The sequence below is a fragment of the Gordionus sp. m RMFG-2023 genome, chromosome 1 (assembly GCF_954871325.1).
Source record: "Gordionus sp. m RMFG-2023 chromosome 1, tfGorSpeb1-WG-v2, whole genome shotgun sequence".
NCBI lineage: Eukaryota > Metazoa > Nematomorpha > Gordioida > Chordodea > Parachordodidae > Gordionus > Gordionus sp. m RMFG-2023.
The window spans coordinates 9,155,151-9,170,558 of NC_088775.1; the positions used below are offsets into that span (position 1 = coordinate 9,155,151).

The 15,408-nt window shown below is 30.0% G+C and overlaps 2 protein-coding genes across 2 annotated transcripts; both read right to left on the reverse strand.

Annotated features, from left to right (window-relative positions):
• Positions 1–1,556: 1,556 nt before the first annotated feature.
• Positions 1,557–3,002, reverse strand: LOC135931269 (excitatory amino acid transporter-like). Its single transcript, XM_065468268.1, has one exon. The coding sequence runs from the start codon at positions 3,000–3,002 to the stop codon at positions 1,557–1,559; it is 1,446 nt and encodes a 481-aa protein (XP_065324340.1).
• A 3,055-nt stretch (positions 3,003–6,057) lies between these two features.
• LOC135931277 (excitatory amino acid transporter-like) lies at positions 6,058–7,494 on the reverse strand. Its single transcript, XM_065468275.1, has one exon. It carries the CDS (start codon positions 7,492–7,494, stop codon positions 6,058–6,060), a length of 1,437 nt encoding a protein of 478 aa, XP_065324347.1.
• Positions 7,495–15,408: the final 7,914 nt, after the last annotated feature.

Sequence of the window (15,408 nt, forward strand, 5' to 3'; positions counted from 1 at the left end):
GCGGCCTGTAAAAAAATTATTTCTTTCAATCTATTCTCGGCCTAAATGACTTCCACAGCTCTAACATTTATAATTTTTTAAAAAATAAGATTATTACTTTTTTAATGTAGGATTTAATATTTGTTTAAAAAACTATATTTCGCGAACATATTTGATTCAATTTATATTTTTATAATTACATTTTGTAAACCTGTTCGTGCAAACAGATGCGCTTCTAATTAACAACCCGTTCTTAAGGCATTCCAAAAATTTAATAGCCAGTTTTCGCACGAGCCAGTATATCCCAGAACTGTCTACAAGGGTAATAAAAATAATTATTTTTCTTATTCTCACTAGGCCCTTGGTGGATAGGGGTGGGAGGGGAATAAATATATCGATAAATAATTGCAATTATCAGCAATGGTTTCGGTTTCATTTTTTGTACAAAATTTTATTAAATTATTTGCTACTTTATTAAAGTCACAAAATATCGCATAATAAAAATTAAAAAGTATGGGGAAATTATTGGTAGGCTAAGGGTTACTATATTTATTCAATTAGAAATACAAAAATAAAGACCAAATTTAATTTTGACCTACTACCCAATTGCTGCTTCTTGCTTCCTCTGATTTATAAACGCAAGCTACCAGCCACGCTAAAATCAACAAAAATAAGAGAGAAAAAACAGATAGACAAGTGAAATTGATATTAACGAAGGAAACTTGGAAGTAATTGAATTCATCGTTATTCGAGTGACTCTGGGAGAGAATATTTCTATTATCTTTTGTAACTATCTTATTCATAATATCCATGCGCTATATAATATCTTCATATAATACTATTTTTACCCTATTATTTTATTCTGCACTATGAACCCATCCAGGCATACTTATTTCACGTTGCGTTTAAAATGGTTCAAGTAAGAGTTAAAAGGTCGGAAGTAAAAAACTTACATTTTTCAAGCAAATATTTAATTTTCTTAATAACAAGTGTATTTAATTTTAATTTAAAGTTATTAGTCTTTGCTTATAAATAAACAAAATTTTACTACATATTATATACAAGGTTTTATAAATTTCATTTAAATATGGGAAAATTTAATGTTAAATTTTATTTATAAAAATGAATATGTACATAAGAGGCGCGATGTAACTGGTTACTGTAAATGATAGTGAGTGATGCAAAATCACTTCATTTGAGACGATTTTTAGAAACGGCTAACTCAGTATTCGATCTAGAAAAATATTACGTAAGCCTGAAGATTTTTCTCAGTTGCCACAAAGCTTTCAACATCTATTAGCCAAATCTCGACTTATGCAATATTTTTGCTAAAATATTGAGTTAGCCATTTTTAGAAATAGCCTAAATGAAACTATTTTGCATACTAGTAAACATGTTCTTATTTTTGCTCTATGTTCGTTTATAATTTGTAATAATAATTATTATCAAATAACTTTGAATAAAATATTTTTTTTATATACTTACTTTAATTATAGTTTTTAATTAAAAAATTTAAAATGATGGGAATATTTATTTTGCTCTATATGGATATAAGTCTAGCATTCATAAATGACATATTAGTTCGGGTTCACCCACTCAACTTTTTCTTCGAGTGGTTCTGCGTAGACATCCGGCTGACCAACAGTATTATCAAGGGTTTTTCGACAAAGATGGTCCACAATACAAGCCCCATAAGCGTCTCCCAGAATGTTTACAGTTGTCCTAAGTCTGTCTAATAGCCAATCGACAGGTAACAACACCGCTATATCTTTTGCTGGAACATTAATAGAATTGAGAACCATGATCATGGTTATAAGTCCTGCTCCTGGTATACTGGCCGCCCCAATACTAGCGAAAGTAGCAGTTAAGCTAACTATCAATATCGTATCGAATCCAAGAGTAATCCCATTCAATCTTGCAAGAAATAGGGCGGCAACCGCTTCGTACAATGCGGTTCCATCCATATTCACTGTCGCTCCGATGGGTAAAACGAAACGGGTGATCCTCTTATCTATGTGTAAATTTTCTTCGGTGCATTGAAAGGTAAAAGGAAGTGTGGCCGAGCTCGAAGCCGTAGCCAGAGCTGTTATGATCGCCGGAAGCATGGCCTTCATGAATATTAACGGATTTTTCTTCGTGAGTACAAAATATATCAAGGGTAAACTGATGAAAAGATGAATGAATAATCCCATAATCACGGTTAACATATAACTACCCAGATCTTTAGCAGCTTTGCCTAAATTATCTGTCTCTACTATCTTGCTAGCAATTAAACACATTATACCTAGCGGAGAATACCACATCATCAGAATGACGAATTTCATAATCACGTCATTTAAGACGGAAAACAAAGCGATCATAGCCCTTGATTTGTCTCCTAGCGCACAAAGAATGGCACCAAAAAACAGGGAAAACATTATAATCCCCAAAGTGTTCATGTTATCCTCATAACCGATTATCCTTCTATATTTGATCTCTGAACTATTGACACGAGCAATCTCAGCATAACTGGTCTTTTGAGTTTGAAAAGTTGATCGAATTAAATTTTCGGGAACGAGGTTTCTTAATAAATCTAGTACGGAGTCAAGAATAGAGCCTTCTTTTTTATTAGTACCGGTAGTTTCCTTATTTATATTAATTCTATCTTCCACACTTCCGGGGCGAATGGCCATTACCAAAAATATTCCGGTAAAAACTGCTAAAAAAGTTGTCACAATATAATAAATCATTGATCTTATTCCTATAATTCCGGTCATCTTTGGATTCGTTTGAGCAACGGCCGTAATAAGACTTGAAGCTATCAAGGGGAGGACTAGCATTTTTAGCATATTCATGAATAAATCTCCTGGAAATACTAATAGAATCTTACTTTGTTCTGATAAAGAGGCATATTTCAATCCGATTCCCAAGATCGCGCCGACAATAACACTTGATATCGTTAAAATCAGCAATGAGTTTTTCTTGAAATAAAGGTAAATGTTGTTCAACATTACCACTTGCACATTGTCAATAGAAACCGACATAAAAAGCTATTTGGTATTTAATAAATATATTTTTTAAATGTTTCTAGAACTTGTAAAAAAAACTAAAATTAAAATTTTTTTTTTTTTATTAGCTTATAACATAATTTTATTTTAAAATATATTTGTATAATTAAAAATGTTTGAAAAATATATAATAGTACTATTAAAAAAAAAGAACGGAGATGGTGTGACGCAGGGAAACAAAAATGAAAAAGGGACGTAAGCGTTGTCTATGATAGCTCTTTGGCTAGAAGGCTACCATAGAAACTGATATAATTTGCTTTGTGAATCGCTATGGATAATCGTTGACGAAGAAAAAACCCTCTCGGGGTTCTTCTGAGAGTTTGCTGATTTGTGATCCTAATTTTTTGAAAAATGCTAAGGCGAGTTTGCCGAAGGTGCCAAGAGTGTTTGATATGGGGATGAAGCAATGATCGTTTATTATTTCTGTGTATTTAGAAATTTTAAGTTGTTCCTTCTGGTCAAGGATGTTGATGGCGTGGTTGGATGGGGCCAAGGGGTCAATACAGGAATAGTCCCATACCAAAAGTTGGCCTCTCCTAAATGGGATTTGAGAGATCCCATCAGGACGTTTACCGTCAGATCTAAAAAGACCCTGTAGTTCTAACGTGGAAGGAATTTGGGCGGATTTCAGAACATGTTGGATGATTGTATTACATTGCTTGTGTCTGATGAATCGACCATTGCAGGAGCGACAATGTAAACTATGTCTACCCTTCGAGTCAACTGATCATTTCTTTTATTTTCAAGAAAATTTTTTTAGAGGTTTTAAAATGAATTTATATATATATTATCACTTTAGCATCCTAGATTTTTGATATAATATTTGTTTATAAATGCTTTCAAGGCCTCGTTTATAGTAAACGCGTTACCTTCTTTGCGTTATTTAAAACAACGTTATTACAAAATAAAGCCAATAAATAGGTATAAATTTATAAATATGAAACGTTATGATGATAGCGCTATGATAAAATTTGAAAAACATATGTTGGGATGCGTTGATAAAAATTATGCGATATGATTAAAAAATATAATAAAGATTTTGATAAAAAGGTATATGATTATTCCTAAATATTATAAAATAATTCTCTATATTTTAGCTTTATCTTAAATTATTTTTAAAAACTGAATCAGATGTAACAACGCAACGCTTGAAGATTACGCGTTTACTATAAATGCACCGTTACGCCTCTTTCATAGTAGTCGCCTTAAGTGTTGCGTAATTCATTGCAAAACAATAGCATAGCTTTATAATTTAACATCATATTTCGTAAATTACGCATTGTCTGCATCACGGTATTTTCGCCACTTACTATAATTGACTTAAAAGAAATAACGTGTTATAATTAGGCTTAACGGACACCTCCCCCCAATTCCTCTATAGTGGAGGTCCCAAGGATATTTTTTAAATAAGTGGCCCCTAGATCTCTCTCTTTCCACTTCAAAATTTATTAATTTACATATATTCAATTCTCCAAAAAAATCACTTGGATCTTTCTTAAGAAATTATTATAGGGATCCAAATTGAACCTGAATCGTTAAACCAATATTAAGCTTTATTATTTATGGAACCTAAAATTGATGCTATCATATTTGTTACCCGAATTTTGACCTTTAAAAAAGAGTTGTGAACCTGGAACCTTTTGATATTTAAATTGTTTTAAATATTATTATCGGTTAATTATGATTGGCCTATCAGAAATTTTAAATAATTAGTCGGTGACCGACCGCCACAATTTGGCTCATTTAAAGTGTTCACAAGCAAAAAGAGGATCATTTTCCTTTAGAGATAGATATAATTTGATGGAAAAACAATCTTCTTTTATTTGTAACGGCGTTATATTTGTGCGTTAATATTAAAATAAATGTTAGTTGCTACCTATATAAATTTTAAAGAATAAAAATTATATTTAAAAAATAAAAAGCTTCTCTATATATATAATTCTAAAAATTTATATGTAAAAAATTACCAATTAACCGGCTAGCTTTGGCTAAACAGCCTAAAAAGTAAGAATGAAAAAGGCAAGAAAAAAAATATGGAAAATAGCAGAAGCGACCACAAACACTTAAAACAAATCAAAATAAGGTGCCTTAATTCAAAGCTGCTTAACCTAAGTATCAAAAATTAGTCGAACCAGGACACGGCCTAACCGATTTTTAAAGGTTCAACCTGAACCAATATTTGTATCTATGATCCAGAGAGCGCTGTGTTATGGGGAGTATATCTATTATTTTATATAAAATTTATGAGATCATTTTTCTGGGCGTCCATCTTCTATTTGAAGATGGTCGAAGATCAGGCTAAAAGCTACACTGAAATCATTGATGAAAACTTCTGAGTTATTTTTTCGATTAGAGAGAAAAAATCAATAATGCCCATTAAATTGCTTTAGATTCTCATAAATAATATGAGTTTTTAAGTGGCCAATCCACCTTTGATATAAGAGCTGCTAAGGGTATTAATATTAGTGTATTTAACTGGCAATGTCGATATCGATAAAAATTTGGATAATAGGATGTAACTTAGTGTTGATAAAATGCTTAAAACCTGCGATTCCAAGCTCAAATAGGGTTGGGAAAATTTAGCTGACCTATAGCAAGATTGAAAAAACTGACCCAAGCTTATGTAAATGAAATATGACGGGCTTTGTTAATCGGGTCTCAATTTTTGTGAACTCAAATCCGACATGCGTATACCGATAAATCAACCCTTTTGAGTATTGTAACAACACTAATGTAACTTTAGAAATATACAAATACAACAAATAAATAAACTTTAGAAAACTAGTTACATAATAAATTTTAATTAAAAAAAGCATGTTTATATCGGCCATAAAAACCAAACCTAATTTACATTTTTCTTATTTTAAATCAGGTTTAATATTATTACAATTTTATACTTATATAGATTTAAACATATATAAATTGTTTTTTATTATTAAAAAAAGGTACCGAAGAAAAACCGATATAATGGAATTTAAAAAATTTTTTTGATACATTTCCATATTAATTTGTCAAAATTTTCTACTCCGATTTACTCTTTGGGTTGATCGCTCGTTGGGCTCATAGCTACCACGGCATGATTTTTTAATGAAATAAGCGAAAAATCGTGAAGTTGGTCTTTGCTTAAATGCTCAATAATACCGGCTCCAAATGCATCTCCCAGCACATTAGCTGCCGTTCTGAGACTCTCTAAAAGCCAATCGATAGGTAACAACACAGCCATATCACTTACTGGTAGGTTAACCGAGGTGAGGACCATAGTCATTGTGTTAAGTGCCATACCGGGCATACTTGTAGTTCCTACACTGGCAAAAGTAGCGGCTAGGCTAATAATCAAAATGCCATCTACCCCGAGATTCACATCATTCAATCTCGCTATAAATAAGGCGGCTACTGCTTCGTAAAGAGCAATTCCATCCATATTAAATAGGGATCCGATAGGTAAGACGATACGGGTTATTCTTTGGTCTATTCCTAAATTTTTCTCCGCGCATTGAAAGCTGATTGGCAGTGCCACCGAGTTGGAAGCCGTGGCCAACCCCGTGATAAGGGCCAGGAGCATACCCTTCATAAATGGGAATGGATTCTTTCTGGTTATCGTGTAATATATTAGGGGTAAGGTAAAAAATAAATGAATGCTCAGTCCAAGAATAATTGTAAGCATAAATTTGACAAGATGCTTAGTCATCAAATTTAAGTCACTAATCATTACGATTTTGTACGCAATCAGACACATAATGCCCAACGGAGAGAACCACATAATTGTAGTAATCGATTTCATAATTACATCGTTTAGAATGACGAATGCTGAGGTCAAGATCTTGGACCTTTCCCCAAGGGAACTAAGGATTGCCCCGAATACAATAGAAAACACCACAATTCCCAACATGTTCGTGTTGTCAGCATAACCGATTTTTCTAGTATATTTGACATCTGCTGATGACGTTCTTTCAATAAAATAAGCAGTTTTTTGGGATTGGAAGGTAGATCTAATCAAATTTTCGGGTACTAAATTTCTTATCAAATCTAGCACCGCGTCAAAAGTCGTGATAAGCTTTGTAGGTGGTCTCAATTTCGATTCGTTATTTGGTTTGCCAGGATCGATTATCAAAACTAATATCATTCCGGTAAAGACAGCTATAAAAGTTGTAGATATATAATAAATGAAGGTCCTTGTTGCTATTATCCCTAAAACCTTTGGGTCTAACCGAGCCACGCCAATCACTAAACTGGAAACAATCAAGGGTAATAGTATCATTGTTAACATACTCCTAAAAATATCGCCTGGAAACTGCAACAACTTCTGACCCGCCTCCGATAAAGAAGCTTGTCTCAACGAAAACCCCAATATTATTCCCGCGACAACGCTACTAATTGTCAAGACCATCAATAAATTAGCTTTGAAATATTTGAAAACGGGACCGTAAATTTTAGTTTGCATGATTTTAACGTGATCAAATGAAGGCATGAAATATTATTTTATAAATAATTTTACGATAATAAAAAAAAAAATTTTTAAAAAAAGAGTTTTCTATAAACAATTAACGAAATATGAAAACAGTTAATAATCATAATTACTTTAAACTAAAAAATATTTTCTCTAAGAATTTATTCACAGTATCTTACAGATTGCAATGCTTATTTATCAATAGCCTAAAAAGAATATTTAAGGGCCCGATCGAAGAAGGGGGGGGGGGGTATATTTAGGTCTGGTCCAGATTTATTTATTGTGGATTACATGACCCCGGCGCGTAAATTAATTCATGATTTAGTTATTTTGAATAATTCTGGCCTTTAACCTTGTAAATTGTTTCAAAGGAAAAAATTGAAAATAAACCCTATTATGTATTTTTTTTCAACCGATTAAAAATAGATATAATTTAACACGTGTTTCTATTTTATATAGGATCATGGCCGAATTTTCTATATAATATTTAGAGGGGAGAGGGGTTTGAATCGATTTTATTTTTATAAATAATGTACCTCCTTTTGGTCCTAGACTAAGGGGTATGTTGGTCTAATGACTCTTTATAAAACGCTACGTACCTTTAAAAAAAAATTTGGATTAGAGTCAAAAATATACTTTTATAATTGTTTAAAAATCCTTGTTCATATTTGTCCATTGATTCGTTTTCGTGACTCCTATTTATCGCTTATGGCGGGAGGTATCCTTATTAGTCAATATCACACGCGTAGAAGATTGGCCAAATTTTCAACAAAAAAATAATTTGGAATATAAATACAAATATTTTTTTAAAAAAATATAAATACTTATTTATTAGTTATGGTTACAAAACGTTTTTTCAAAGCGGTTTCCTTAAAAATTTTTTGGTTTTTGTAAACGGTTAAATGGCGCTTGAGATACACGAATAACAAATTAATTTGACGAATTAATTACTATCCCTGGTTTTTAAATAAATAAATAAAAAATTACTAGAAAAATTGAAACCGCTTTAAAAAAAACGTTCTGTCTGGGAATGGTCCACAAAACGTTTTCCGGAAAAATAATTACATTTTATCACAATACCTTTGATGATAGATTTTTTATTGTACTAGTACTGCTAGTAGAGGTCAACGATCTCTTTGAACGGAACGGAGATGGTTTGGTTAGGTAGACCGATAGAAAAATTATAAATCATCTTTCTCGTGATTATCAAATATGATCAAAATTTGAAAGCAGGTGACTTGGTAATTGAGAAGAGAAATAGATTATAGGGTAAAATGATACCATCTATTATGTATTACTCATAGCTCAAAAGTTGAAAATGCAAGGCCATGTTTTTTCAATTGAAAGCAAGGATTCAATCCTAATTGGTGTTGAGTAATCGGCTAATTTTAACCGACCCCATAAATGCACAGCTGAGTTTTTAGATGAAATCGAAGTCAAAAATTAGGCATCGGCTAAGGAGCTAGCCTAATTGTCCGTCAGCGTTATTGTAACTTTATGTATATAAATATTTTCAATAAATAAAAATGAATATTAAATAATTAAAGCTAGGCCTAGTTATGCGCAACGCTGACAAACAATTAGCCTATCTTCGCTGATATCTTATTAGGCTTCGTCGGTTTTTCTGCTAAGCCTAATTAGGTTTAGACGGAGGCTTTTAGCCTATCACGGAGTATTCTTTTATATCTAGGTATAAATAATAAAGAAAATATTTATAATAATAAAAAACCAGTTAATTAAAAATAATAACTAAAAATCTTTTATTCGAAATCTATGATTAACACTTATTACGCATATATTGTTTAGATACGGTTGTAGTACCATTATTTTTTCATTTACAATCAAATTATATTATTAATTTCACCCCAAATAATAAGAAGTTTATGGTAGATTATTTTTTGAGCGGATAAAAATTCAACAGTATGGTTATAAAATTAAGAATTTCTTCGACTGGGTTTAAATCAGTTCGTATAATTTAAGAAACCATTTTTTCCCTACTTAACAAAATATTTAAATTTTTGTTTATAACCACTAACATTTTTTTAGCGTTATCAAAATTATGATATATTTTTTTACTCTATTATCTGCAACGAGAAAAAGATTTTAAAATATCTAACGAGCTAAAACATCTAAGGTAAAATATTTTACAAATTATTCAACTAAATTGCAATTGCTTTTAAGTGAAAGTATAAATTTTTTAGCTACACTTAGTAATTTCACTACTTATTTTGGTATTAAATAAAAAATAATCCTCAATTTTAAAATAAAGAAGATAGTTTTAAAGTTATTAGATATTAATTGATTTCATATTTGCTGAAAAATGAATCGTAGATTGCTTTTTAAAATAAAATTTAATAAATTATTCGGGCCGGGCTTTAAAGTTTTTTTAAAATAAACCCGAGCCAGGCCAGCCTATAAATTTTAAAAGGGGCTGGGATAAAAATTTAATGCCCGTTTTAAAATAAATAATCCTATCCATGCGGATATTTTGATATCCGGGCAGGCCCGAACTGTATAAATAAATAATATCGCATTATTTAATAATTCAAAAAACATATATTACTTTGTTTTAAAAAAATATTTTAAAATTATGTTTTCACTATATATATTTTTTTACTAGTCATGAAAAATAGATGCATATCATATGACACCATATTTTTACATTGGTGGTGGCGGCATGATGAGCGTCGACATTTTTTAGCAACATTGGATTTGTGCGTGCGCTGGCGTCTAGATATGTATTAAATTTTTAACAAATCAAGATAAAAAAAATTTTTCATAATTCAAATCTACTTTTTTTTAAAACTTTAATAAAATATAGTATATAAATCAAAAGTAGAATATTAAATTATTTTTTTTTAAATAATCTTTACAGATTTGATATTTTCTGATATTACTAAAGAAACCGATCCAATATTTATATTGATTTTTATTTACCATCTAATCTTTGAAACAAATTCATAAAAATATCAATATTTTCTATCTTTAAAAATAACCAACTTTCGCGATTTAAGTGTTTGTTTTTTTATTCTCCAAAAGTTAATCTCATTTAAAATATATACAATTTTATGGGAGAATGTGGTAAATCAAGATTTTAGCTAAAATATCATTATCTAAGCCTTAAATGCCAATAGATGTCCAAATCTTACTACCATAATCTTGAATTAACCGTTTTTAAATTGGCTAAATCGAGCCGTTTAACAACACTAACTGAATGAGACTCGTTAGGATTTTTAACTATTTTTTTAAATATCACATCAAATAAATTGTATTTTAGTTCCTCTCATTAATTTATTATTATGAAATTATTAACCATGCTGAGAATCATTTGATGGATCTTAAAAATTCATTTAAAATTTTTAAATGTCTATAACTAGGCCTTAAACGAATTATTTGTTAGTCGATTGGTATTCGAATATGAATAGCTAAAATTATTATATTCGATTCGCTTTATATAGGCCTACTTATAACTAAAAATTATTTTAAAATTTTAAAAACATGGATTAGCATTAGGAGGTTAAAATAAAAAATCCAGGGCTGGATTAAAACAAATATTTTGTTTTTTTTTAAAAATCCTAGACAGGCTCAAACAGGGGTGGACTGGCCATAAGAAAATCGGGCATTTTACCCACGAGGCCTAGAGTGTGGATTTTTGAGGCCGATCAGAGGAAAATATCAAAATAGAGGCCGATTAGAAAAAAAATATTATTATGTTCACATTATTTTCTCTTATCATTTATTTATTTTTAATGATATCTCTATGATTTGAATATCACATTCCTTGAGAATTGTCAGGTCGTTTACTATATTTTGATGCATAATATATCAATAACGTAGCTTAAAACAGTTTGTCGGAACGGCTTTACGCGAATTGAGAGCTTATCTTGAAAGTGCAATATTTGCATCCAAGACTTTTGATGAAATAAATATTAAAGGAATTTCTGAAAAGGCCTTGGAAAAATGGCATATATATTAGTGATCTGCATCGGGCCTAATTTTTCAAACCCGGCCAGGCCCGAAATTTTTTTAAAAAGTTTTGCCGGCCCGGCCCGAACCCGAAATTTATTTTAAAAAACGGGCCCGGCCAGGCCCGAATTTATTTAAATATAGAAATCAATTTTTATAATTACTTAAAATAAAAGACATATGTTGTATAGCGTTTAGTTTCAATAAATTAAATCAAAAATTTTTATTTTACATAAAAAATTCAATAAAATTGATAAATTTAGATATATTTAATAAAATTTCCAAAATCCGACCTGACCTGGCCCGAAATTTTTTTAAAAATATTAGGTCCGGCCCGGCCCGAACCCATTTATTTTAAATAAAATTAGGACTTTGCAGACCTCTAATATATATTGAGGGTTAAATTTCATAACGAATTATGTTCATTTGCCAATGTATTCAAAAATTTGGTAGCAGAATCAAATTAACGGACGATAATATCAATTGTGAGAAAGCATCTAGTAGATTAAAAATTATAAAAATAAGCTGAGAGCTAATATTGATCAAGAAAAAATAGAATCGTTTTTAATGATGTCTGTTTTACGAGAATTATTATCGCAGATTGAACTAGAAAATATTCCTGTAGTGCAAAGGTTTAAAGTTATTAAGAGATTTATTAAAGTAAAAATTATTTATTTTCTTAATTCTTTTGATTCTTATTAATATTATTTACAATATTATCGGTGCCTGATTTTATAAAAGTGCAGCAATTTTATTCTCTGTAATATTGTAAAACTGCAATAATTTTATATTTATAATTAATTGATTTAATATATTGAGTATGTATTTTTTTTATATTCATGTGATGTATGTATGATTTGATTTTATAGTGCAATAGCATCTAATATAAAATATATATGTGCAATGAATATTATTTTATATAGGTAATGAATATGAATTTAGATGTGAATTTTTTTTAAATAAAATATATGATTATCGTAATTCTTTTTTTTTTACTAAAAATGTAAATCGTTTGAACTTATTTTCAAAAGATAAGAAGTAATAAAATCATGTTAATAAAAGAAGCCGCAAAATGGGGGTATGGGGTCGAAGCCACCATATAAATGAGGCTGTTATAAAAAATGCCCACGAGGCCGTAGTATTGCCAGTTCGCCCCTGGGCTCAAAATGGAAAAACGAAATTAAATCAGGTAAACAAGGTTGGGAAAATTTTCTTTGAATAATAATGCAAATACTTTATGGAAATAGATTTTTACAGTATATCACCATACTATGTCACTGACAATTTTTATTCACATAGTTTATATAATTAATATTGAATAAGGACACAAGTTATAAGGCTGTGGTCCATCTTAATCCTAAATGTCATCTGTATAGCCATCTATACCACTTCCTCTAAACAGATTGGAAAGAAGAGGATATTTAGATCATGTTAATATTTATTTACCAATCTTAAAACTATCCAAAATAGGATGTCCTAGCTCAAAATTTGTTTAGTCTAACTTTCAAAAATAAGATGAACAAGGACATGGCATAAATCATATATTAATCATAGTATAAAAAATAAAATCTAATAATTATGTAGCAAAAAGATAGTTATTTTATATCTGCATATTCATAGCATTGCAAACATCATGGAGTATTTAACTTGAAGGAAAAGTGTTCCATATATCATTTTTTATTTTTAATTGGGTGGCAGATTTCATTGAAAATATTTTTGGTCTACTATATTTAAATAACATGTAAATGATATTCCAGATATCAGCTAAAAAATATTTTATAGATTTTGCCCATAGATCACAGAAAGGTTTGGACATATAAACGATATCCCAATGCTTGCATAATACTTATGCTTAAAATATTGGGTTGGCTTAAAAAAGCTATTTAACAACACTACTCATTTAATAAAATAGTAGGAAACAGAAATATCTTAATTTTTTTTCCCTTTACCCCAAACAGAAAGTTAAGATAATTAAGGATTTTAAATTCCTTATTATAATTAATTTACAAACAAATACTCTATATATTATTTAAATTTAAATAAAATACAATTCAAAAAAGGTAAGTGAATTAAATATTTTAAATACGAATATTCACAATACTGCCCAACCTAGTTTGGGTTTCAGGCATAAAATAATAATATTTTACAACATAAATTATCCATTATAATGGCTTTCATCAATTAATAGTAAAATAATAAAATGTACAAAAACTGCATCTATATAATTATTTATATCCAGTATATTTTTATCTAATTTATAACAAGCATCACTATATATATGTGTTCAAGTAATATTATTAAATAAAAATACAATTCAATTAATAATCATTAATCACTGATATCTTATGTAAAGGAAAAACATAAATTTAATGTTTTTTGATAAACTCTTTATCAACCTCGGCATAAATTGAAGGATCTTTTCTAATATTTTCTTCATATTTTCGTTTTGACCAGTCAATTAAAGCAAATGATATTATATAAGCTAAAATTATGTTTTAATTTTATGGATAAAATTATAGTTTACGGAGAAAATAAATTGAATTTCTAACAAGCATAGATCCAAATCTTGGAAGGCCTTTGGTAATATATCCAGCAAAGGCTCTTTGTTCATATGGGGATATGGAATAAGTTATTACACCTCTGACCCTGGCGATATCACCAAATGTTTTACCCATTTTATTTTTATTGGATTGATATTAGTATTTTACGTGATACGTGATAAAGAACGTTTTCGCACTCTGGTTGTGGATACAACAGAACTACGCTAGGTTTTTCTCAAATCCATCAAACTGGATATTTAAATAAAAGAGAGAAAAAATGTGGAGCCTTTTGCACGTTTGTCGGCTCTAGGACTTTTGCTTAAACGTCTTTGGGTGATTAAAATGGAATGTCCAAAATAAATATCCCACAACCACACACATGAATTGCATATATATTTAATTTTAAAGGCGAGGCAAGGACCGATTTTAATTTTAAAGTACATTGTATCTATGAGTATGATAAGTTAAAATGAAAATAAATAAAGGGCCCAGTGAAATATGAGTCAGAGAATAAATGAAATAAATAAAAATATTAATAAAATGTATCAATGTTTTAGTTTTTGGTAAAATCTTTATTGACCTTTTGTTTTTCTTCAACTTCAAGATCTGTTTCATATTTAAGTTTAAATCTATTATGTCTATCAAAGCTCTGTAGAACCATGATGTCTTATGCTTGCGATATGTTTTCCCATTAAAGGAGTGTAACTAATTAATGGCATTGATAACTAGACTATGGTTTCTCAAAATATGGGCAAAGAAAGTAAGGCGCTTCTTTTTTAATGTTACGTGTCTTTGATTATGGTTTGACTTCCTTCAAAGGTTTTCATTCGAGATAATATTAAGTAAGAAGCAATGACATATAATAATATCATTGGTAAGAAGATGCCGTTTATTATTCTTAGACATTTATTTACCAACATCTGTAATTTTTTGGTCTCATCTCCCATATGCCTATAGAGGGGAATTGAAATGATGGTTGAATTGAAAATTAGTCTAGTAAAAACAAATATCTTTCTAGCTTTTCACAGTTTGAAAAATTTCTAAAAAGAAAAAGGTCATTGGGCGAGAGATTGCGGGAATGACTACATGGTTGTGAGAAAAAAAAAGCCGAGGAGTAGAAAACGGAGAGGAAGATAATGGTGGGGAAGATTTTGCGGGAAGATATTAAAGAGGAACAAGTATATCTTAAAAGTCCGAAAGTGCGTTAATATAAATACGAAGATGATATCTATATTGTTTGATACAGTCACGGCTACTTCGGTGATGGGATATGAAGATTTCAGGAGACTCTTGTCGAATAGTGTAAAAATGATAGAGTAAATTCTAGTGAGATAGTTTGATTGATCTGAAATGGACATGATGGGAAAAGTGCAGATAGGCGATATAGGGAGTGAAGGATGCCTTATTAGCAAGGACGTGGAACCATTAG

What these genes read in the sequence shown, in the direction of transcription:
- LOC135931269 (XM_065468268.1), bottom strand. Translation starts at nt 3,002, where the DNA reads ATGTCGGTTTCTATTGACAATGTGCAAGTGGTAATGTTGAACAACATT.
- LOC135931277 (XM_065468275.1), bottom strand. Translation starts at nt 7,494, where the DNA reads ATGCCTTCATTTGATCACGTTAAAATCATGCAAACTAAAATTTACGGT.